General features: G+C 38.5%; 2 protein-coding genes across 5 annotated transcripts in view; one reads left to right on the forward strand and one right to left on the reverse strand.

Annotated features, from left to right (window-relative positions):
- The window catches only part of ZWILCH (zwilch kinetochore protein), a 29,386-nt gene extending 26,645 nt beyond the window's left edge, over nucleotides 1-2,741 (forward strand). For all 3 annotated transcript variants that reach the window (XM_043982601.1, XM_043982602.1, XM_043982603.1), the window contains one exon: nucleotides 1-2,741. The gene's annotated coding sequence lies outside the window, so the exon portion shown is untranslated.
- LCTL (lactase like) lies at nucleotides 97-24,653 on the reverse strand. Of its 2 annotated transcripts, XM_043982605.1 has the most exons (7): nucleotides 24,564-24,653; nucleotides 24,082-24,177; nucleotides 19,475-19,529; nucleotides 19,218-19,379; nucleotides 4,485-4,759; nucleotides 4,060-4,186; nucleotides 97-212 (listed from the first exon to the last, which is right to left on the reverse strand). In XM_043982605.1, the coding sequence occupies exons 1-7, from the start codon at nucleotides 24,651-24,653 to the stop codon at nucleotides 97-99; spliced, it is 921 nt and encodes a 306-aa protein (XP_043838540.1). The 2 variants fall into 2 exon arrangements, with proteins under 2 accessions (XP_043838540.1, XP_043838541.1); XM_043982606.1 differs by lacking the exon at nucleotides 24,082-24,177.
- Nucleotides 24,654-26,264: the final 1,611 nt, after the last annotated feature.

A 26,264-nucleotide genomic window follows, 5' to 3' on the forward strand; every position in this document is an offset into this window, starting at 1 on the left:
TAACCAAAAAGGAAACTCTACAGGCCTTTGAAACCAAATGAAGACGAAGACTCTAAATTTTCTATGGAATGAAGCTATTTCGTTAGTAACCTTTTATTAGCTTTGCCTCCGAAGAAGGAACATCAGTAGAACTGCACTTAAAAGTATGCAGACTGTGCAGACTGTAGGTACCACAATCTCTGTGACCATTTGCATGTGATGTAACAGGGGCTCTGAAATGTAGGAAAACAGGAAATAAGTTAGTGTATCATTGTTTCAGCTACTGAAAGGTTAATAGTATAGAAAAACCTTAAAAAGATCAGTTCACATTTTCCACTATTAAGATTTACTATAAACTGGTACCTAGATAATAAATGTTGGAAATTAAGTATATTAGCATTCTTAAAAAATGATTTGTAGAAAATAGAAAGCAAACTACTTTTAAGTTTAGAAGTGTCCTAAAACATATCTTTGCTTCTTAAAAGCATGCAAGGTCTCATATTTTTTGTCTATGAATCAACCTCTGAATATTAGTAATGATATTCTTCTGTTCCTCTTACTTTCATTGGATAGAAAGAGACATAAAAGTTGGGAAGAAATAAGGAAAATTGCCAGAAGAAAATTCCTTGAAAGCACTTAGAACCTTTTGAAGGTGGCATTGTTAATAACAGAAGTATAGTTAAGCAGATTATGTGAGGTATGTTAAGTATTAGATGTTAAGTATACTATCTTCAGTAATCGAACAATAAATGCCTTTAGAGTATATTTTCAGTTTAATAGGGAGTTTAGTATTAGTTTATATTTATATTATTGGAATATTTAACACTACCTTTTGATATTAAAAGTATATTATCGTGGGGCAGCTAGGTGGCATAGTGGATAGAGCACCGGCCCTGGATTTAGGAGGACCTGAGTTCAAATTTGACCTCAGATGCTTGACACTTACTAGCTGTGTGACCCTGGGCAAGTCACTTAACCCTCATTGCCCCACTAAAAAACCAAACCAAAACAAAAGTATATTATCTCGTTTTGTGTTTTTTATCTTATCAGCTCCTGTTTTTCAAATAGGTGCCTTAATATGATTCAGTATTTTCCATATCTGATAGAAATTTTTAGCAGGTTTTTAAAATGACAGGCTAGCATTATAGTTTGTGCTTATGCTGAGTTAAAAGTATTCAAACCAAGTAGTAACACATATTATTTCTTTGAGTAATCTATGGTTTCTTATACTTTTCTTCTTTTACATGGATTCTGGGTGAGTTTTTATCTAAACCTCCTAACTGGGAAGTTTAGATAGAGATCTAGCTATAATCCTTTTAGTTACCATTGCATTAGATGCTGATGTGCAATATATGAAGTGCCCCTTTATAGTTTTCAGCTTGTGCCATTTTTTTATACCACCCACTCCCTGGGGGGAAAAAAAACACCCAACTAATAAAAACTAGAAGTTTGTTAGTTTGCATTGGCTATCCGAGGCATCGGTTTGATTTATTAGGAGCAATGTAGTGTAGGAGAAACATTGTCTTTTGGACTTATACAATTATGTTATTAAAGAATTCTCTTTTTCATTTAAGATGTTTGTAATTAGCAATTTAGCATTTGCTTATTGGTAAAGTAAGAATTTTTTATTTTAAATAGATGTTAGGAACTGACTTCAGAAACATGATTATTTCATTCTGGGTAGGATTGTGTCAGTTGGTAGACCAAAGATAAGGATAAAATACTTACCTGCAGCAAGGATCTGGCTGGTGGTAGAACAGGTCTCTGTGGCTATGCCATGCCATCTTTCCACCTGATAAGATCAGCTTGATAAGTAATGGTTTCTTATTAGTCAAAGTTTTAACCTGTTTAAATCAGTCAGCAAAAACTTACTGAGTGTTCCCTGTGCAGGGCACTGGGTGGACTATTTTTAAAGTTCTGTTCCTTGCCTTCAGGTTATACAAAAGCAAAAATGAGACAGCCCCTGCCCTTATGGAATTTGAATTCTACTGGGGAGGTGTAGTATGTTCACAGAGAAGTAAGTACAGGATACATAAAAAAATATTGGGGTGGTGCTGACAACTGTCAGGAGAGCCCTCCTGAAGGACCACAAAGGAAACCAGGTGTTCTAAAATGTGCAAGTGAGGAAGCACATCATTCCAGACATGGGGAACAGCTTATGCCAGAGGCACAGAGGTACATGATGGAATGTCACAGGTGAGGAATGGCATGTAGTTCAGTTTGGCTAATCATACAGCCTGGGAGGGGGCAGCAAGTAATGAGTAACCAATATGTAAAAACAGTCTGGAGCCTAATTTCAGTGTTAAACATGGGAGGTTGTATTTTATCCTATTTTGTATAACATTTTGCTAGGTACGAATACAAAGCTGAAACTAAGCATCGCCCCTGCCCTTAAGTTGCTTATAATCTAAAAACAAGAAAATTGACTGGCCTCTTTGTATTTTTTTATTCCTGTGTTTTTCATTATCATAGAGCAGAGTGACATTTTTAATTTTCCCTTTTCCTTGCTGTTTTCTCATCTCCAATAAAAACTTTAAAAACATTAAAAATAGAATTCAGCATAACTTTCCCACCAGAAGTTTTGGAACCATCTGGTATTATAGACTGGACAATCTTGATTCAGAAACAGCAAGGTAGCTTATTTTTAGAAATGTCTTAGAGAATAGTCATATCTTTTATGTTAGCTTAGCACATAATCATTCATATAATGCTAAATTGTCTGTTATTAGTATATCAATAAACATTGTATTCATGAATAGCCATTGTTTGTATTTTAATTTTTTAATGGTATTCATTTTCAACATTGTGGCCTTATGTACAGAATATTAGGAGTCAAGAAGACTTGGGAACTGGTGATAGAGAGGGGTATAGGATCAAAGCTCTACTAAAATGTGCATAAATGTGAGGGCATAGAAGGGAAGAGAATACCTGCTACTATCAACTCTAGGTGCCTATTATGAGTTAGAATATCCAATAGTCTCACCTCTGTTGAATTAGGAAATCCATTTGCAGTGATGATCTTTTTATAGTATTGAACTGAAGCCTTAGGATATCGAGGTTTATTCCTGTTGTTAAATTCAACATAAAAGAATCCATATCTGTGTGAGTATCCATTTTCCCATTCAAACTTATCAAGCAGAGACCAGGAAGTATATCCCTTTATATTAACACCGTCTTTTATAGCTGAAAACAAATTTCCATTAAAAATAATTTAATGTTTACTTCAGCCTATATAGTTCAGTGGAAATATGTGTAAAACTATGTTTATTTCCTGAAATCTTATCAAATCTTACACACACAGAAGGTATCTAGTTCATTCCATATTTCACTCAAAGGGGGTTATTCAGGTATGGAATGGATAAGATGGCTTCTAAATTCCCTGTGAACTCTTGAGATTCTGTCTTTTGGAGAATCACCTCTATAAAATCCTGAATGTTCTTGAAGAACATTAGAAAAATGAAGAATGTTGAGGGATAACCCTGACCTCCTGAGCCAGAACAGCTGCACTTTTGGATACCTCTAACTGTCTAGAGGTGTTTTCATTACAGTTAACCTAAATCTGCTTTTCTGCAACTTTGAGCTCTTGGTTCTGCCCTCTAGGCCAAACAGCTAATCTAATCTTTCTTCCATATGACATCCACTCATAATAGGTAAAAGCAAATATCATGCCCTGTTATGAAACTGTCCTCCCTCTCCCCATCTTCTCCAGGATAAATGTCCCCAGTCTTTTCTCTTGATAACTCATATATTGTAAACTTGAAGCTTTTTCCTATCCTGGTTGTTCTTCAGTTTATCAGTGTCCTTCCTAAAATGTGACACCCCAATGTATACAATACTGCATTTGTCATCTCATCACGGCTGAGTACAATGGGATCATTACTTATGTTCTGGACCCTGTACCTCTCTGATCATATTCTAGGGGACATTTGTTCTTTCTTTTTCTGGGCGGGGTGGGGGATAAGCAGTTATTCTTTCAATAATCATGTAGTACTCATGATGAATTTGAGTCACCAAAACACCTAGATGAAAACAAAAATATCTTTTAAATTCAAAATTTAAGTGTTTGCAACTGAATCTCACCTTTTAGCATTTCATTAATATATCCTTTGAGATACTGTATTCTCCACTCATCACACAACTGCATATGACTCAGTTTTTCAGACACACCATTTTCTGTCACATATATGAGAGGACTGTCATATTGAGTCTGAAAAGAAACATGTTTGAACCAGTTATGGAAGGTGTCAGGGGTCAAATGGGAAAAGTACATAGAGGACATCTAAAATGCTGGCTTTTCAGTCAGAGAAATAATAGCAGCATGTAACTTAATCTGTACTCTTGGTTGAACCTACCAATGTCCTAACTCTAATTAGAACTTTATATATACCACAAACCTATATTTATGTTTCAAGAAGAGTTTTGGAAGAGGGATACATGCAATTTTTGTGTATATTTTTATTAGAACAATGTTCTTTTTTAACATTATATAAAATATAATAAAGTACCTGAACAAAGTTGAGAATCCTCCTAAATCCCCATGGCACCAAATGTGGCCAGTTAGAGCCTAAATCTGGCCAGTTTGGGTCAACTAATTCTGCTATATCACGGTCATTTTGATAGCTTGGACCTTGACGGGAAGGATGATTCTTCTCTGTGATGTATCGAGTAGTAAAGTGACCTAATCCCAAGAAGTCAAATGTGCCTTTAATGTCATTTTTTTCATGGATTGAGAACACTGGTAATCTTGATACCCCCAGGCCTTGTTCTGTACTCTTTCTACCTATCATAAAAAGAAAAAAAAGTAACTTCAAAAAGTAATTTTCCATAAGTGTTTTAACTTTAACAGTACATGATAGTAATACTTAGAAATTTGATTTAAAAGGTAATGTCTGAATTCTGGGATTTAAGATTAAAGAATCTATGAAAAAAACTTTAATAACAATGTTAAAACCACAGAAATAAAATTTCAATTTGGCAAACCATCACTTTGAGTAATGCTTCTAAAATCTACCTACAAATTGAATTGCCAAAACTTTCTAATTAAAGAAAGTCCATTTTAAAATAGTGATTTGTGAGATTTACCTTAATACCTTGTATTATTATTATTATTATTTTTTTTTTGCGGGGCAATGAGGGTTAAGTGACTTGCCCTGGGTCTCACAGCTAGTAAGTGTCAAGTGTCTGAGGCTGGATTTGAACTCAGGTCCTCCTGAATCTGAAGCTACTGCTTTATCCACTGCACCACCTAGCTGCCCCAATACCTTGTATTATTTTAAATACGATTTTAAGATGGAATTAAAGTAAGTTGCCCAGAAAGATAATGATCAAACAATTCTTATTTTACATTTGCTTATTTATTGTATATCCAGTCAATGAGGAGGTAAAGAAATTCTGCAAAAACTGTTCAAAACCTTTAAAATGAAAATACATAATACCATATGGTTTCAGTGCAGAGGCAAACTGGCAAAAAAAATGTTGGAAGGCATGGTTTGGGGAAGAAGAAACAAAGCTAGAGGCTTTATAAACTGTATAAAACCCTCATGTCTACCTTTCTTCAGAAAGAGTTAGGAAGTACTGTACATAAGAAATGTTAATCTCACCCCCCAAAATTGATTTTATTCTAATAAATGGGGGGGGCGGGAATAATTTCTGTGTAGACATCATTGACTTTAGGACAAAGATCAATATCAATACCAAAATAAAATAATATAAATGAAATTTTATGTATAATAGAGATGATTCAACCTAACCTAAACATGCTGTTCAGGCTGGAAAATGGGAGATGGATTTTAAAAAACCATTATGGACACAGACTCACCATTCAGATTGAAGGAAAACCCAGAGACCTATAAAAAGATACTACAAATTGCCCCTCAGCTGATAAGCACTTAAACTTGCCAAGCAAAAAACAGATGGCAGTCAATGGCAGCCCCAACTGAGAACATAGAGTTGTCTGGGAAGTCTTTAAAAGTTTGAAATAGAAAAGAGCAGTTCTATCTATCATTCACCTGGGATCATCTTTCATACAGACTAGAATTTCCACACTATGGTTATTTCTTCTGGCAGTAAGGAATGACTCCTTAACCAAATGTGAGTATTTTAACTAGGCAAAACTTGAACTTAGAATATGTCTATTCACATTGGTATAAAAGTGGGATTGAATTTTAACATTCAATTTAATGAAAAAAATTTTTTTAAGCCTAGAAAAGTTAGCATAGCCAATTATAAGCTGTACTAATGAGAATCAGTGAAAGGAAACAAGTTTATTGAAAGCTTAGCAAGAGATCCAATTAAATGTGATCCCATGATATCTGTAAAGCATTTATGTTTTGTTCTTTGTGAGGCAAACAGGGTGGGATGTTTTATGTCTGGGACTGGATTTGGGCTTGGGGCCTCCTGGGTCCAGGGTTGGTGCTTTGCCCACTGTGCCACCTAGCTAAATCCATGATGACATTTAAAAAACTGGGTTAAAGGGGCAGCTAGGTGGCGCAGTGGATAAAGCACCGGCCCTGGATTCAGGAGGACCTGAGTTCAAATCTGGCCTCAGACACTTAACACTTACTAGCTGTGTGACCCTGGGCAAGTCACTTAACCCCAGTTGCCTCACCAAAAAACAACAACAATAGGGTTAAGGTGTAGGAGGAATAGACTAGGGGAGAGAGTCTGGGGAGAGGTAGGAAACAAGAAAAAAGCTTATAGAGGGGAGGGGAAGGGGGAAGGAGTGGGGGAGTGAGTGAACCTTAATATCAGAATTGGCTCAATGAGGGAAAAACATACATACTCAAGTAGGTTTAGTGATTTATTTTTGCCCTGAGGGAGGGGAGGGAAACAAGGGGGGCAGGGGGAGGGGAAGGATTGACGGGCAGATTGGGGGAGAGAGCAGAAAAAAAGCAAAACACTTGATTAAGGTGAAGATGTTCTGTATTACTGCACAAGTATGACAACGAATTGCTTGATTTTATAGGGAGGGTTGAGGAGGGAGGGAGGGAAGAAAAATTTAGAACACAGAATTAGCTCAAAGACCTTAATCTTACCAGAGTGGGCTCAGAAAGGCAATAACATTCACACCCAATTAAGAGGAGTAATTTATTTAACCCTACAGGAAAGTAGGAGGGGAAGAAGATAAGGAGGGAAGGGTGAAAAAAGGGAGTGCAGAGCAGGAGAGGGGGACAGTCAGAAGTAAAACACTTTTGAGGAGGAATAAGTTAAAAGAAGATAGAAAATAGAGTAAATATCATTGGAAGGGAATAGGATGAGGGAAATAAGTTATGATGATTATAATGGCAAAACGTATGATACCTACTTTTCTGGGCTAATATGAAGAAAATTCTTTGTCAAGTTTAAGATACTATATACAGGTTATGAAGTACAGGATACTATCAGAAAGACCTACATGTACTGAAGCAGAGTGGGCTAGATTGCTTCTGGGAAATTTCACAGTGATTTTAATGAGCCAAAACTCATCTCTAAAACATTCAAAATCAATATTTTTCCAATGATATTTTCTGGTCACAGTTCATGCAAAGCCAAAATCTTCAAAGTCACCTAAAGGGTGAAGAGGTGAATGGTGGACATGAATAGGGAGAGGCTTATTACCAACAAAGAATCATGTAGGAGAAGCATATAAAGGATAGCTTTACTCATAGATAGAAAAGGAGATAGACTGGACATGTGAGGGATAACTGCTTCACAGTCCATATGTTTCACCGGTATCATAAGATCACATCTAGAGCTAGATGCCCCTTGTTTTATGAATGAGGAAATAGGCCCAAGAGGTTAAGAACACAATGGTAGTAAACACCAGAAGGCTGTGTAAGGGCCTAAAATTCTAGCTATGATGTCTAAAATCTAATGAGTGATTGCCTTAAATTAGAAGGTTTAGCAAGAGTTTAGACTTTTAAGTATTTATTAAAGTGCATCAGAAGTTGGTGAGGAGAGAGAGAGAGAGGTAAAAATCAAACTTCATCTATCTAAGCAACCCCAGCATCCGTCCCGCCAAGCCAAGGTCAGGAACCGAAAAGTCCTCACCTCAGCGGCTTCTCCCAGAACCTCCTGTGAAACAGGAAACAGGGCCGTCCACACACACACACACACACACACACACACACCTCCAAGCCAATTGGCTGGTAACACCGATTGACAGCTACCCACAGACGGCAGACACAACTTCCTGACGCCGAGAAACCCCAGAAAAGGTCACTTCTGGACGCTAAAGTAACATGCTTTCCAAGTCACATGCTTTCTCCTCATGGCAGAGCTTCCCTGCAATATCTTTCTGAAAAGGTTGGTAGCGCTCTAAATCTCACAGCTGATAAACTCATCCTCCAACTCCAGAGCCAGAGTTCTTTCTACTGTATTATACCACCGCCAGTGTAATAGAAATCTAGAGGAAGGCCCAGAGCCTTGAGTGGGTTCCCTGTGGACAAAGGTGACATTCAAAGGATCCCTTACATGTAAATAGATGCTTCTAAGGTGCTTTACATTCAAATCATAAACAAGATTTTTAGAATGTGTTTAGTACTAAAGATAATTATAATTTGCTTAGCAAAACATTTCTTCACATCATGCAAAAGGAAAAAAGTAAGCCCAGTTTACTAAGTCTAGTCTGAATTGTAAATTTTTATTTTAAAGGTTAAAGCTAAACTTCTAGGACACATGACTAACATGATGAAAAACTAGATACTTTTCCCAGTCCCCAATAACTCACAACCCTACCCTCTCCCGAAGGGCTGGATCTAAAGCAATTACAGCTGACTCTACAGAACAAAAAAGAATAAACTTCAACAAGGTAAAATATTCTTATTAACACTAGAGAACCCTGTTAAAGCAATCTCTTAGTACCCATCCCCAACCAACCTTCACATTCCCAGCTAGGATCCACCAGAACAAACTGACCCATGGAGTTGTATCTAGGGCCCTTTATCCCCTGCTCGTTTCCCCAACTCACAATAAGGAGAAGACACTAATTCTGCCTATACATGTGAAAATGGGCAGAATATGTTACCGCCTGCCAGAAGTGGTTCCTAGGTCAGGAGCTCAATATTGCAGAGACTCTGAAACACCTTCCTTCAACCCTTTAAAAAAAAATGACAGATGCTGATTCACCCCAACCAGAGTTGGAAAGGATGGGGAAGAGGGCCAACATGAGTGGCTTCACTGGATCAGAAGGAAACAGGCATAGCAAGGGCTGGTTCTAGAAGCCTAGAGGTCCAGATCCACTAAGGATTGAAAACAAGGACAATTAAACCAAAGTGCCCTAAAGTAGGAGGAGCCAACTTTTCCATTTAGCCTGTGGTAAAAAATTTTTAACAGTCGGTTAGCGATAATGGAGAGATGCCAGTTTTTTTAAGGACCACCCTTTCGGGGAGGAGACCAACGGCATGAGCTACGCACGCCAGTCTGCCTGCTAAGCACGCGACTTCTAGGGTGCGAGCTTAAAGGGCAAGGAGAGAACGAAAGTGGGATCTTTTTCCTGCTCTGCTGGTCCCCTGGCTGCGCTGCACAGACAGACGCTGACTGGAGTTCAACTCGGCCCGGCTTGACTTGGTCTCTCTCTCTCCCCAAAGGTGGCTTTGAGCTTTTGGTGAGTTTTATACGGAATATAAACTAAGCTTAGACTTAAGACTATTTGTTTTGTATTTCTACTTTCCTATCCCTCTAATCAACATCACCTGGTAACTACCACACAATAAAGCTCTAACTAGAAAACCAGAAGCTTCTTCCATTTACTAGTCTGGGAGATAAATTAAGGGAAAAGTTAAAGAGGGGAGATTTATGATCTAATATCCAATTTTAAATCTCACAAGCCTTAGGGATGTCACAAGTCATAAAGTGAGTGATATGGGAACACAAAGTAAAAGGGCTAAAATACCAAAAAATTTTCAAAACTCAAAACCCAGAGCACAAGCAAATAAATCAACAGAGGGGATCCCTAAACTAGAAAGAAAGATAAGTACTAAATCTTCAAGGAGATTACAAAAATTTTAATAAACATTACAAGAAGAAAATTAATCAATGTCTATTGAAACACTGGATCCTGTGAAATCCTAAAGGAGCATGGAACAACAAGAAATTTAAGGATGATTCAAAAGACAAAACCACAAGAAGAAATGAGGAATGAATATGTCAGACATTATAGCTCTAAATGCAGTTAAACAAACAAAACTTGGTAGTAAGACTAGGAGAAAATTGGAATACCTGGTGGTGAGTTTTGCCAAAGAAATTAAAGAGCAACAATTAGGATATAAAAATACTAAAGTAGAGGAAAATGTGATAGAAAAGTAGCAAGAGGCAAGAAAGTTTTAAAAAAATTCGTATACAAACCAAAACCATTAATGAAGGCAAGGTGTATAGATAATTTAAGGTCTACCAGAATGAGATAAATAAAAAAATCTGGACATCAATGCAGGAAATAATATAAATCATGTGGTCCGGTAGCCCTCTCTGCTCTCCCCATGACTGTTTTCCTTCCCGTTAGCTGTGGCACCTTATTTCTGGGTCCTTAGTTTCCTTTCCCTTTCCCTATCCCCAAGGTTAGGTGCCTAAGAGCTCATATTCCCTTTCTACTGGGACAGAACATTGTCCATGAAGGCATAACACTCAGAGAAGGTGATTTGTACAATGTAACTTCCACAGATTTAAATAAATCCAGTGTAAGGTCCCTATTTCTCATCACTGACAATACCTTTTCCTCCATGGGAGTGCTTTTCAGTGGGACCACTTTCCCATTGACTTGAGACCTTTCTCTCATTTTTCCAGTTTCAGTGCCTCCCTTCTGCCACCTCCCATTCTCTTGTAGCAAATACCTATCCCTTTACTTTTTTTTTTTTTTTCTGCGGGGCAATGAGGGTTAAGTCACTTGCCCAGGGTCACACAGCTAGTAAGTGTCAAGTGTCTGAGGCTGGATTTGAATTCAGATCCTCCTGAATCCAGGGCCAGTGCTTTATCCACTGAGCTACCTAGCTGCCCCTCCCTTTAGTATGGATCCATAGACTTATTGAGGATACAATGGGAAAGTGGTCCTGCTTGAAAAGCACTCCCATGGAGGAAAAGTTACAGTGTAACTAAGAATGAGACACAACAGGAAAAAAGGGACAAGAGGGAAAAATATACATAGGCAATAACATGGTAAGTAATTGGAAGAGGGAACTCAAAACTCCATACTTCAAAAATTTTAAGTTCGTGAGGAAAACAAAGATATTATAGGAGGAATAAAAAGAGATATGGATAACAAATCAAAAGAAAAATTTAGAAGAGTAGAAAGGAAGAAAATGGGTTAATGAAGCATCTGGCACATAGCAGGTGCTTAGTAAGTATAGACTTGAAGAAAGCAAAGTAAATATATTATTTTCATTAAGAAAAGGCACAGAAATAAACTTAGAAGTTAGAGGGGGAGGGGCAGCTAGGTGGCGCAGTGGATAGAGCACCAGCCCTGGATTCAGGAGGACCTGAGTTCAAATCCAGCCTCAGACACTTGACACTTACTAGCTGTGTGACCCTGGGCAAGTCACTTAACCCCAATTGCCTCACCAAAAAAAAAAGAGAGAGAGAGAGAGAGAGAGAAGTTAGAGGGGGGATTTTGATGTACCCACTTAAGGATATAAGGGAAGAAGGGAAGAAATGTAATTAAATCAAAGAAAGTAATAACTTTGGGGAGAGCGGGGGACAGGATAGACAAGTAGGCCTGTGTGAATAAAGTAACATCAAAATAGTTTAAGCAAAACTAATTATAAAGACAGTTTTGATTCAAAGGAGGAAGGAGATATTTAAAAATTACTTTAAAATTCTAGAGACATGGGGGCAGCTAGGTAGCTCAGTGGATAAAGCACCGGCCCTGGAGTCAGGAGGACCTGAGTTCAAATACAGCTTCAGACACTTAACACTTACTGGCTGTGTGACCCTGGGTAAGTCACTTAACCCCAATTGCCTCACCAAAAAAAAAAAAAAATACTAGAGACACGAAGAAAAAAATATAAACTGAATTAATAACTTTAAATGTAAATGAATGGACTAAATCCAGTTAAATGGGAGAGAGGCAGAGTGGATATAGATCTGTTGCTTATAAGAAGCACTTCTAAAAAGCAAAGATACATAGAGTAAAAACAAGAGGATGGAAAAAATTTTACCTTGCATCAGGTTGATGTAGGAAGCAAAGAAAGGTTAAACAGATAACCTATCAATAGTACCTAAAAGGGGTTAACAGAAAAACCTAAGACCCAAGCTCTAATTTAGATCTGAGCTTTAAGAGGAGCTATAATTTACAGGCCCAAGTTCTTGAAAGGGATTAATGAATAATTTAAGACTTGGGTCTTCATTAATACCAGTCAGGGCCTAGGTTCTTGTTACCCACATTAATTAATCAGCATCCATAACAAGAACATAAAGAGGCAGGTCATAGAGACCTTAACTATAACAATGATGCACAGACAGGGTATAGAAATTCTAACTGATAAATGAAAATATTTTGAAACTAGACATGGGAATCAAAAGGTGATATGCGCAGAAAAGGCCAAATTTGTCCCCAGATTCAACTTATGATGTGTAAACCCCCAAAACACCTCCATGGAAAAGGTACCTGCCTCGGGGGTTGTCTTAAGCCCCCAGGAACTCCAAATTAGGAAAAGCCCTCCCCTGTACCTCCCTAAGGAGAAGATTATTATAATGAGACTGATAATCCATTTATCCATATTATAAATATAACTGTCTTTCCTTTCCCTATTCCAGAGACACCTCCATGGTGCTTTCCCTGTGGTCACTCACAGTATTGCAATAAAACTTGGGAAACCGAGTCACTGAGTCTTGTAATTCTTTTGGAACAACTCACAATCAATCTGATCAATTAAACCCATCTCACATCATTGTGAATATAAAAAAAATAGGAGTTAAAATCACACTATAAGACTAGGAAAAAAATACAAATTTATAATCTCAATAGACATAAGGAAATCACAAATACTCCAAATAGCCTAGCATCTAAATTCAAAGGAAAATTAACTGAACCATGAATGATAGCACAATAACAGTGACTTTGATGTTCCTTTTAGAGCTGGCCAAATCTCACAGAAATAGAAAAGGAAAAATGTAGAACTGAACATTCTTGGAGAATTTAAAGTTAAAAGATTTATGGTACCTTCTGAATGCGACCAACAAAGGATATACATATTTTTTCAGCACAATATGACACTTTTACAAAAATAGACTATATGTTAATAGAAAAATTGCAAATACATGTAAAAAAGCAGATATATTAAACATATCTTTTATAGGCCAAAACATGATAAAACTAGTAATCCACGAAACACAAACAAAATACAGACTACTTAAATGGAGACAATAATTAAATCATAAATAATGAGTGAGTCAAAGAAATAATAGAAACAATAACTGTGAAAGATGATGAGATAAATAATTTCTGGGATGCAGGTAAAGCAATGGGAGGAGGGGAATTATATCCTTTAAAAACAACTTAATAATATAGTAAATAAGAGGATTAACTAACTGAATATACAATTTCAAACGTTAGCCAACTAATAAACCCAAAATAAGTATCGAAGAGAAAAGCTTGAAGATTAAATGAAATATAGATAAGTTAGAAATCAAAAATACTATAGAAATAATACTAAAAGCTGGATTTTTGAAAAGACTAACAAAATTGATAAACATTTAATCAACTTGATTAAAAAGAAAAGAGGAAAATAAAAATGAAAATGAACAAACACAACAAAAATTACGACAAACTCAGAAGAGCTTTTTTAAATTATGAGAAGATACTATACAGTTATAAACAAACAGAATTAAAAAGAAAGAGGATTATCTACAAAAATACAAAATATTCAAATGAACAGAACACCAAATAAAAATGTTAATCTCAGAAAACAAAAAACACTCTACCAAACTCTTTTTAGAAGATAAATATAGTAGTTATACCAGTGAGGAGAGGGAAGAAAAAGGAGAGGGGAGGGAGGAAAAAAGAATTTGAAGCATTTACTATCTGCAAAGCATTATGCTAAATCCTGGGGATACAAATAGAAAAGGAAGACAGTTCCTGCCCTCAAGGCACTCGTATTCAGATGGGGGAGACTACACTTATGGAATGTCTCAGATACTAGTGAAATGGAAAGGTCCTTTGATGCTTGGGGTGCAGCAGCAAAGCAGATGGCAATGCTTCATTTTTGTTTTGTTTTGGCTTGGTTTGGTTTTTTTTGCGGGGCAATGGGAATGGGGGTTAAGTGACTTGCCCAGGGTCACACAGCTAGTAAGTGTCAAGCGTCTGAGACTGGATTTGAATTCAGGTCCTCTTGAATCCAGGGTTGGTGCTTTATCCACTGTGCCACCTAGCTGCCCCAACAATGCTTCATTTTTAATGTCATTTCATGTCAGCTTCTAATGTTGAACCATTTGATGGTGCCTAGGACTTTGACAAGAACTTTTCTTTTCTCTAGTCTCTAGTAGAAGAAAGAAGTTGGTAAGGTAAGGTAAGGTAAATTTAGGAAGAAACAGTAAGTAAAGCAAATTAATAAGATAAGAGCTTACCGAGAAAAGGAAAAAGGAAATTAATATGGTTGTCAAGTTCTAAAGAGTCAGTCAAGGTGCTGAAATGAACTGTGTTCCCATAAGCAGTTTGAAAGACAAGGATTTCACTGAGGATTTCATTTCAAGCAAGAATGGAAGGGAATTTTGCAGTGATTTGCATTAAGTATGCAAGTGCATTTATTTATTTATCTATCTATCTATCTATTTATTTATCTATTTATCTATTCATTCATTCATTCATTTATTTATTTTTCTGCCAAGGCTAAGAGATTGTCATCTTATCCTTAAAAGACAGACTGACTTTCCTCCTGGAAGACAAAACTCTAAGAACTTCTTACAATATTCTAGGTTATCAGGCTCAATTACACTTTCCTTAAACCTGAATAAGGGTTTCAGTGCCTGGGGGTAAAAAAAAGGAAAGCAAAAGGATTTGAAAAGTCAGAGGGGAATCTTGACCTGAGTAAGGAGGTGAGGGAGAGCAATATTGTTGCATAGAGAGGGAAGGAAAAAAAAAATATTACATTCACTTGGAGCTAAGATGAACAAATTCCAAGGCCCTTCCTGAAGACGAGGCAGTAGGAATCTCTGAGAAGGAAAAAAACTGCTTATCGTTCAAAAATGGTAACATAGATCTAGAGGTATTGTTAGGATACTCTTCCAGTACGGCTCAGAAGAGAAAGGGCAGAATGATGGTGGTTGGTAAATTATAGCTCAGGAATAGAGGGAACTATTCATTGACCTGATAATATCTGTTTCTGTCTCTCTGTCTACATTCTGTCCACATGTATCTAAGTAAGACATACCACAGTCCTTTCCAACATGTGTAAAAATGGATAATGATTATTCATTTTTGATGATTTACTTGTGCACAAATGATACTATCAGAAGTATATTAGAAAACATCGCCAAAGGTTATAAAGTTTGAGGCCAGAAACTGAAGAGCATCAGGGCACAAGTGGTATCTTTAAATTTTTTTTTTTTTTTTTTAGTGAGGCAATTGGGGTTAAGTGACTTGCCCAGGGTCACACAGCTAGTAAGTGTTAAGTGTCTGAGGCCGGATTTGAACTCAGGTACTCCTGACTCCAGGGCCGGTGCTCTATCCACTGCGCCACCTAGCTGCCCCAAGTGGTATCTTTAAATACTGCTCCTTATCAAGGGCAAGGGATGGAGAAAAGTAGATTCAGGAAGTAAACTAGTTAAGATGGTGTCTGAAAATAGAATTTGAATATCTGGACATCTGGATTATAGCTTAAAATGTAGGAATTACAAGTTCCTGACCAAAGATGGAGTATACCTATTGAGTTGATGAGAATATATTTGTATGGTACCTTGCAAATACAATCAAATTGGCTTTAGACTGAAAATGATGGAAGTATAAAACTTTCTACAAACGTCTACCAAACTAAATACCATGGAGAATCTCTAAAACACACACACACACACACACACACACACACACACACACGAAGAATAGCAGTGGATATACAAAAGCTCACCAAGATAAAATCTAAGAGAGGAGCCATAGCTCCAAATATCAGTACACAAATGCTCAAATTTTAAGCAAAAAACCCCAACATAACTTGAACTACAAGACTTAATGTAACTAGGCAAATTTTACTTTATAGAAATAATTGGGAACTGATGAGATAGGATCCATGACTGGACTATGACTCTAGAAGGGTATACCTTAATCAAAAGAAAGAAAATAAGGGGCTGGGGGGTAGCATTGTACATTAAAAAAGTACAGTTGGGGGGCAGCTAGGTGGTGCAGTGGATAAAGCACCAACCCTGGATTCAGGAGGACCTGAGTTCAAATCTGACCTGAGACACTTGACACTTACTACTTGTGTGACCCTGGGCAAGTCACTTAACACTCATTGCCCTGCCAAAAAAAAAAAAAAAAAAGGACAGTTGTTGAAGGAAATCCAGGAACTAGAAGGGAAAAGTATGGTTAGAGAGCATTTAAGTTAAAATCAATTAAGACAGAAATAGAAGAGACATTAGGGTTAGCTAGATGGTCCAGTGAATAGAATTCCAGTCCTGGAGTCAGGAGGACCTGAGTTAAAATCTGCCTTCAGACATTAACTAGCCCATGTGACCCTGGTCAAGTCATTTAACCTTGTTTGCCTTAGTTTCCTCATCTGTGACATGAGCTAGAGAAGGAAATGGAAAGCCACTCCAGTATCTTTGCCAAGAAAATCCCAAATGGGGTCACGAAGAGTCAGACATAACTAAATGATTAAGCAACGACAGCAGCAGAAGTGATATTGCATACTAGACCACCAGGACACAAAGACGAAATAGATGAGAGGTTTGGGGAAAAGATTACAAGCCTGACATAGCAGTATGATGGAGTAGTGATGGGAACTTCAATCATCCAGACATCTGCTGGGATTCTGTCAAAAGCAGAACAGTTCATGATTTCTTTACCTGCCTTAATGGTAAATTCATCCTGTGCGCAACAAAGGGAAATTTTATTCTGAATCAGATTATTCTGAAACAGTTAACAAAATACATTTAAAAAATACAATAAAATGTAGGTAATGTGTGGGTTTTTAAGTCAATATACAGCCTTCACAGATCCTCATGTGCAGTTTAGTGGCTCCTGTTTTTATTTGTTTGATACCATTGCTTTTAAACACTATTCTCTCTAGAGGCAGTTAGGTGGTGCAATGAATAGAGTGTCAGGACTGGGAGTCAGCAAGATCTGAGTTCAAATCCAGCTTCTACCTGCTTCAAATCCTAGCTCCAGCTAGTTCAAATGCAGCCTGTAGACACTTTCTAGCTGTGTGACCGTAGGTAAGTCTCTCAACTTTGTTTGCCTCAGTTTCCTCATCTGTAAAATGAGGTGAAGAAGGAAATGGCAAACCATTCCAGTATCTTTGCCAAGAAAATCCCAAACGGGGTCACAGAGAGTTGGACACAACTGAAACAACTGAACAGTAAAATTGCTTCTAGCACTGATTTCTTCTGGTTGTACTTGGTGTGGTCCAACCCTTTATCCTGACTTTGTCTTAAGAAGATGTGAAAGATAATGCCTTGTAAACACTGTCATGATTTGAACAGGTTAACTCTGTCTGGAGAGGCTGAAAGAAAAAGTAAACATTGTCCACATCTAATGTCTTTTTTATGATGTCTTTCTGGGTGGTGAATTCTTCAGGCTCATACTTTAGGCCCAGTAATAGTCCTGGTAACTTTTAGACTTTTTTTTTTTTTTTTAGTGAGGCAATTGGGGTTAAGTGACTTGCCCAGGGTCACACAGCTAGTAAGTGTTAAGTGTCTGAGGCCAGATTTGAACCCAGGTACTCCTGACTCCAGGGCCGGTGCTCTATCCACTGTGCCACCTAGCTGCCTCTGTCCTGTAACTTTTAACCTGGGCAAGATAGAAAGGCTCAGTCTCAAAAAAGCAAAGAGACCAAAGCTTCCCCCACATCCAAGTTAAAATTTTACTTCCCTTTTTTTTTTGGTGAGGCAATTGGGGTTAAGTGACTTGCCCAGGGTCACACAGCTAGTAAGTGTTAAGTGTCTGAGGCTGGATTTGAACTCAGGTACTCCTGACTCCAGGGCCGGTGCTCTATCCACTGTGCCACCTAGCTGCCTCTGTCCTGTAACTTTTAACCTGGGCAAGATAGAAAGGCTCAGTCTCAAAAAAGCAAACAGACCAAAGCTTCCCCCACATCCAAGTTAAATTTTTACTTCCCTTTTTTTTTTGGTGAGGCAATTGGGGTTAAGTGTCTTGCCCAGGGTCACACAGCTAGTAAGTTTCAAGTGTCTGAGGCCAAATTTGAACTCAGGTACTCCTGAATCCAGGGCCGGTGCTTTATCTACGGCGCCACCTAGCCACCCCCTCCCTTTTGTTTTTATGCAGTTTAAAACAGAAGAAAGGAAAAAGAGTTTGTTTGAGGGACGGGAAGAGATAAGAAAAAAATACAGAAAATATAGGAGAAAAAAAAACTCCTCTCTAAGTAATTTGGTGAGCTTTTCTCCAAGCTCAGAATTGCTCATTTTCTCAATATTCTTAGGTAGTTTTCCAAGATAGAAACAGTTAATTCTCTAGTCTTTGCTGGCTTATTATCTGGTCTATGGTTTATCTAGGCCACTTACTGTCATTGATCTTACTTCCTTCTATTTCCCCCAGCTTTTTATTCTTTTCACTTGAACACTGTAACAGTAGGTTCATGACTATTCTATTTGTTGTTGTTGTTAGGTCATTTCTAACTCTTTGTGACCCCATTTGGGGTTTTCTTGGCAGAGATACTAGAGTGGTTTGTCATTTCCTTCTCTAATTCATTTTACTGATGAGGAAACTGAGGCAAACAGGGTTCAGTGATTTATCCAGGCTGCTAGCGCCTTCCTGTCTGAGGTTACCTTGTATCTACTTTTTTTTTTTTTAAGTGAGGCAATTAGGGTTAAGTGACTTGCCCAGGGTCACACAGCTAGTAAGTGTTAAGTGTCTAAGGTCAGATTTGAACTCCTGAAGGTGTCTTCCTGATTCCAAGCCCAGTGCTCTATCAACAGTGCCACCTAGCTGCCCATTCTACTGGAATTATGGAATGAAAGAGTTAGAAGGAACCTGAATGGAAGAAGCAACTAATGCAAAGTATTAAGTGACTAGAACCCAGATCTTCTGATTCTCAGTTTAGCCAAATGTTCCAATATACCACACTGCCCCTCCAGCTGGGGTAGGGTGAGTCTAGTTTACTTACCAATGTAGTCCTTCATAGCTTGGGGGTAGTCTCCAGCATAAATGGGGTTTGCAAACCAGCCCAGACAGAACTGCATATATCTTTCAGCAGCCTCAATGTCCTTTGGGTTAGTGATGTCCACAGGTTCCCCCCAGTTGCAAGTTAGTGAAATCCCCACCAGCCCTTTCAGAGAAGGGGAAAAATAAAGGAACGTGTCATCTAGAGAAATTCCTGTTTGCTCCAAGTCTATTTGCTGATTCTAAATGTTTGCTGCTTACCTTGCTGTGTTTTTCGCCAGGTTTTGTTGTAAGAGTGCCAGACCTTTGCATGGGACTAGAAAGAAAAGAACACACTCGTACAATGCCTCTTGCTAGTTTGTAAGCACCATGAGGGCAGGGACCATTTCTTAAGTATCTTTTTATGTCCCCTAGCGCTAAGAACAGTGCTTCCTAACTAGTAGGTACTTAATAGTTGAAACAGATAACTGTTCTTTCTCTCAATCCCCTTCTACTACTTCACCCTCAATATCTTCCTCTTGCTTTTTTATCTAGATCATCCCATCATTCAAGGTCAAGTTCTAATAGCTCAAGGCCAAGTTCTAGTAGGCAGCCAGGTGACACAGTAGATAGAGCCCCGGAACTGGAGTCAGGAAGAACTGAGTTCAAATCTGACCTCAGACACTTACTAGCTGTATGACCTGGAACAAATCACTTAACCTCTGTCTGTCTCAGTTTCCTCATATATTATATTAGAATAATAGCTCCTAATTCCCAGGGTTGTTGCAATGAAAAAAATGAATTAATGTTGCAAACCTTGAAGAGTTATATAAAGGCTAGCTGTTCTAATCCAGCCTCTATGCCTACTTTTTCTGCCTACAGTTTTCAGTCTCCCCACTCTTGGTTCCAAATCATCTACAGTAATGGAGAGAACTCATAGTATAGGAATCCAAGCCATCAGATAACCCAAAAACTGACTATATTTGGCTTTGCAGTGCTTCAGGGCATTTTCAGTATATTTATCTTTCTGGCTATGTTTCTCTTGGGCTAAAATTAAATGAATATTTATTGCCTGAGAATATAGAGTCTGGGTGCTAGAATGCCAAGTGATAAGGGGTAAGTCAGCTCAGAATTAAGAGTTCATTGTAGATAATTTTAAAAGGAATAATCCATAAATGGATAATAAAGTTTACTGAATTTTTCCTAGGTAAGTATTATAGTAAAAAAAAAAGCTAGGGGCAGCTAGATGGCACAGTGGATAGAGCACCAGCCCTGGAGTCAGGAGGACCTGAGTTCAAATCCGGTCTCAGACACTTGACACTTACTAGCTGTGTGACCCTGGGCAAGTCACTTAACCCCAATTGCCTCACTTAAAAAAAAAAAAAGCTGACCTATTAGCTTAGAATAGATAGATCTTTCCAAAAAGTAGATGACGTGAGAAATATTTATGCTTCTAAAATATAAGGTGAGTGGCTATTTGTCTAACCCTTCCATTTGTTCCTTCACTCACCCTCCCTTTCTATTTCCTCTAGGGCCAATGCTCATTTCTCTCTCTCCCAATCTCATTCCTTCTCTATCATCTTCCACCTCTTCCACTATATGGGATCTTTCCCTACTTCCTATAAACATGTCAGAGACTCCCAAACAGGAAAGCAAACAAACAAAAAAAAACAATCTGGCTTCGACTCTTCCCTCAAGGTACGATTTGATATCTCTTCCCCTTTGCTGCTAATTGTTTCCTGATTCTCCCTTTGCTATGTCTGTCAGTGCCTTCTGGTTTATTGCCTAGTGGCTAAAATACAAACTACTCAGTCTGGTTTTTAAAGCCCTCTCTAATCTGGCTCCAACCTCTCTTTCCAGCATTATTTCACATTATTCCCATTCACACACCGTTGTCTTTTGCCCCAGTTAATTTGTGTGGGCCATCTTCTCTGGGTGTTGAGATACTTTTCTCTTGAGGCCCATCTCTGATGCCATTCCCTACAAAAAAATCATCTCCCTGTCTCAAATTTTACTATGCACTTTGTCTGGATCTTACCTTTCTTTGCCCCATCACGTTCTACCATATTTGTTCATAGGATGTATCATCTACAATAGCTCTTTATTGGCAGGGCCGAAACCATTTTTTCATCTTTACATCTCTTATATGTATAAGTAACAACATAGTGTTCCTTATACTCTGGGGTCTGTTGGAGCCAGCTTGAACTGCCCCAGGAGAGCCCATTGTTAAATTTTCAGTGTGAAAGCTTATAACTCAGAAACTGGCAAATGCTACAGGGCTTGCTTTATTACTGTGTTGACTGTCTAGACTTAAAGTAATGAAGAAAATGTGAGTAATACAGATTAAAGTTAAATGTGTGTCTTGTCTACATTCTCCCCCCAAGAGTCAGTTGTTAAACACTTAGCGGTTACCATTACTTATAATACACAGTAGGCACTTAATAAGCATTGAATAGAGTTGAGTTTATAAATGAAAAGTCCTTAAAGTGACAATTACAAAATATGCTGGTGGATCCACTTCCTTTAATGCTTCTCTATGAGTGTCTATTGATTGTCTATTATGACCACTCAGCATAGTGCTAGACACTCATAAGTAACGAGGTCTCTATGGGGTTTGGCCATGGAGAAAAATGGGCTTTGCAAGAATAGAAACACCATGTGGTAGCCAGCAAGATTCCATTCTACAAAGGAAGATCTCTATGTTCCACTGGACTACTTGGTCACAACTACTACTTGAAGTGCCAGAATGGTAGGAACTCTTGGTCATTAGATGGGTCTCTGGCCATAATGCCAGAAATAGTCTGATTCTTGTCCCAGTTGCAAGGCTGAACTATTCTTTGTGAATATGTGATGCTTTGCATTTTTTTTCCCTGTCTGTAGAGACTCATAGGTCCAATGTAATTTTGTTTTGTTTTGTTTTGTTTTGTTTTTGGTGAGGCAATTGGGGTTAAGTGACTTGCCCAGGGTTACACAGCTAGTAAGTGTTAAGTGTCTGAGACTGGATTTGAACTCAGGTCCTTCTGACTCCAGGGCCAGTGCTCCATCCACTGTGCCACCTAGCTGCCCCAGGCCAATGTAATTTTAAGGGTTATCAAAAGGCTTCCTTGCCCCCAAGGATCTGTTCTATTGAGCTATCATAGTCCCCAATGCCCCCCATTACAGTCTTTTTGAAAAAAAATTAAGGCCTTGACCCTAGAGGCACCCATTAAAATTAATATTTTGTTGTCATCCAGTCATTTCAGTCACTATTGTTTTTCAGTTGTGTCTGACTCTTTGTGACTCCATTTGGGGTTTTCTTGGCAAAGAGGTTTGACATTTCCTTCTCCAGCTCATTTCACAGATGAGGAACTGGGGCAAATAGGGTGAAGTGACTTTTCTGGGGTCCCACAGCTAGTAAGTGTCCGAGGCCAGATTTGAATTCAGGAAGAGGAGTCTTCCTGACTTCAGGCCCGGTACTCTATCCACTGTGCCACCTAGCTCCCCCAAATGTATATACATTACCTAAAAGATTGCCAACTAAAATCCTACCTTCTACAGGAAGATTTCTCCAACCTTTCTTAATTCTAGTGCCTTCCTTCTGTTAATTAAATATATGTTAAATATCTCCTATTTATCTTATATATAGTTTGTTTTGTACAGATTGATTTGCATGTTGTCTGCTCCATTAGATTGTAATCTCCTTGAGGACAGGAAAATTTTGCTTCTTTTTGTATCTCTAGTACTTAGCACAGTGGCTGGCACAGAGCAGATACTTCATCAATATTTACTGAATAATTAACACCTATTTTTCATATAAGCATAGGTTAGTTCAGATTATCTGGGGCTCAGGATTTTTTCCTCCCACACAAATTTGTCTGTTCTGAATGATGGGACATTACCACGAAGGGCAGGCACTGAGGTGCTATAGTAATGAATCCTTGACTGGAAGGCAGGGTTGGGGGGAAGGAGGTAGCATGAAGCCCTGGAATGAGGGGGCAGAAAGGTCTAAAAGGGCAAATACAAGATGCTAAAAATGAACTTTACTTTCGGATCAGTTCTGTCTAGGGCCACCCTGGCTAGAATCCCCAGAGATTTGTCTCCTAAGGACCTCTAGGCAAAAACTACTCTGTTTGTATAGCCAATGGAAAGACAACTATGCTAGGAATTTGGAGAGCTAGATTCTCCACTTCCAATATCCATCACTAATTCCTATCCAACCCAATCAGTCAAAAAGCATTTGTTAAGTGCCTACTATGTTCCAGGCACTAGAGATCCAAGTACAATGTATGAAACAATGCCTACTCACAAGGAGATTATAGTTTAATGGGTGAAGGTAACAAGTATAAATATAGAGAACATATACATTAGATAAAGAAATACAAATATACACAAAATAGTTCAAAAATTTTGGGAAGAAGGCCACTTGTGGCTGGGGGGCTAGGTACCCCCCTTCACTGTTTAGCAGTCCTACTGACTTTGATCTAATCATGTAAATACTAAATATCTTATTATAGAAAAAATAGGTGTGCATTCATTAACCAGTGACCTTGTTGTTAGTAAAGGGTTTCATTCGAGTACCTATTGTCTTCTCAACTAGATTGGAAGCTTACTGAGGGCAGCTGCCAAGTTTCATAGACACATCTTTGTATTTCTGCCTATGGCACCGGCACCTGTCCCCGTGAATATGTAGTGACAACTCAATAAATACCTGTTTAATGAGCATCCAGATACCAGTGGATCATTGTTTAACATGTTATAGTGATATACAAGGGTAAGGGTATGAGATAAGAGGGACTTGGAGTCCTGAGAGGCTTGAATGTGCTTCAGCTTTGAGGATTCGCCTGCCTGCCTGCCCGCCTGCCAGCCTCTTAGTCAACAGCCCAGGGAGGATTTCAGCCTTTTATCATTACCTTAATGATATGGTGTGCTGCTGTGTATGCCCCAGTACCTCGGAGTTTCAGTCCAGGGGCATGTCGTCCTGTCTCATAGCCTTCCTTTGCAACTGACTAAAACAAGAAGGAGGGGGACTTGAGTTAGTGGGGAAACAGCTGTGAAAATAAGCACTAAAAAAAAAAAAGTAGGGGGCAGCTAGGTGGTGCAGTGGATAAAGCACCAAGTACCTTGGATTCAGGAGGACCTGAGTTCAAAACCGGACTCAAGACACTTGACACTTACTAGCTGTATGACCCTGGGCAGATCACTTAATCCTCATTGCCCCGCAAAAAAAAAATTAAAATTAAAAGTGGGGTTATATTCTTTGTCTTAGAGAATTATTCTCTTGGAAAGGTGAGACAGAGGGATACTTGAGGAAATCTAAGCAACATAAAAACAAAAGATATCAATTTTTAAAAAGTAAAAAAATCCCAACAGCTCAGAAGGCAATTTGACTTACCCAAGGATCACTGAAAGTTATCCAATGCTTCACCTGGTCCCCAAACTTTTCAAAGCACAGATTGGCATAATCATTGAAGTAGGTGACCATGCTTACATTCTGCCAGCCTCCAAATTTGACCTGAAGCATCTGGATGCATAGGAGGGGAGAGAGGAGTACATCTCTGAGGACATCATCATGAAAGACATTTGGGAGAGCCAGTTGAGGAAGAAAAGGAAGGGGAAGGGAAGAAACATGTATTAAGGCCTACTATGTGCCAGGAACTGTGCTAAACACTTTACAATTATTATCTCATTTGATCCTTACAACAACCCTGGGAGGAAGATGCAGTTATCTTTTCCAATTTACAGTCGAGGAGACTGAGGCAGACAGAGGTTAAGTGACTTGCCCAGGGTTACACAGCTGGTAAATGTCTGAAGCCAGATTTAAAATCAGATTTTTCTGACCCCAGGCCCCATGCTCTAGCCACTGTGCCACTGTGGATGGCCTTTCTAATCCTGTGGCAAATCCTCTTGTCCCCAAATAAAAAAACCAACCTTATGGCTGTAAGGAAAGTCTCTTATGGAGTCTTGTTAAAGGGAAGTCTTGCTGAAGGTATGTGGTATAAGCAAAAAGGTACTTTGGAACTAGAGAAGTAGCACAAAAATGCAAAAGGAATAAAACCAATTAGGAAAGGAGATTAGCCAGAAAGTCAGAATGTGTGATGGATAAAGGGAGTGGGGACTGAGCTGAGAAAAGAATTGGAGGTTATTATTTCCATAAAGAACTAGTCCTCCATTAATGTGTCAAAGTCTCACTCCAGTTCCTCTTTATGGTGTAGAGGTCACCCCGTTCTCAAATGCTAATAAAGCCAGTAGCATGCAAGCTATGATGCTATCTACTAAGCCATAAATTTTTTTTTTTTTGGTGAGGCAATTGGGGTTAAGTGACTTGCCCAGGGTCACACAGCCAGTAAGTGTTAAGTGTCTGAGACCGGATTTGAACTCAGGTCCTCCTGACTCCAGAGCCGATGCTCTATCCACTGTGCCATCTAGCTGCCCCAGCCAGAAAAATTTTAAAGTCAGGCCTAAGAACAGTGTCTGTTGTTCAAGGACCCACCCAGCTACATCCAGAGGGGTTCTTCACCAATGTGGTTATATGATGATGAACTTTTCAGCCAAGTTCATGTAAAGGTCATTGACATATTTTGACATTAAAATAGAGTCTTCAGGGCAGCTAGGTGGCACAGTGGATAAAGCACTGGCTCTGGATTCAGGAGGACCCGAGTTCAAATTCGGCCTCAGACACTAGACACTAGCTGTGTGACCCTGGGCAAGTCACTTAACCCTCATTGCCCCACCAAAAAAAAAAAATTTAAAATAGAGTCTTCATATACATTTTTGGACATTGAACATGGTCAGTATGGGAATTGGTGGCTTAGCTATTCACATTTGTTAGAAGGATTTTCCTTTTCCCCAATGTGGGGAAGAAAGGGAGGAGAGAAAATAAAGGCTGGTTAATTTAAAAAAAAAATTATTATTAAAATGGCCTTCATAGCTGTGTGACCCTGGGCAAGTCACTTAACCCCAATTGCCTCACAAAAAAAAAAATGGCCTTCAAATTTGAAAAGATTGTGAACACTCATCTAGTTCATTCCTAAACGTCTCTTTGGGTTAAAGAATTCTATGATGTCAATTTATAAATGAAGAAGAGAAATTTAAG

This window comes from Dromiciops gliroides, chromosome 2, assembly GCF_019393635.1.
Source record: "Dromiciops gliroides isolate mDroGli1 chromosome 2, mDroGli1.pri, whole genome shotgun sequence".
Lineage (NCBI taxonomy): Eukaryota > Metazoa > Chordata > Mammalia > Microbiotheria > Microbiotheriidae > Dromiciops > Dromiciops gliroides.

Bases quoted from the DNA above. Each gene is read 5' to 3' on its own strand.
- LCTL (XM_043982605.1), bottom strand. From the start codon at position 24,653: ATGGTCACCTACTTCAATGATTATGCCAATCTGTGCTTTGAAAAGTTT. The intron at 19,380-19,474 runs GTAAGCAGCAAA...CTTCTCTGAAAG, and splicing joins CTGGCGAAAAACACAGCAAG to GGCTGGTGGGGATTTCACTA. The intron at 4,187-4,484 runs GTACTTTATTAT...GTTTCTTTTCAG, and splicing joins GGATTCTCAACTTTGTTCAG to ACTCAATATGACAGTCCTCT.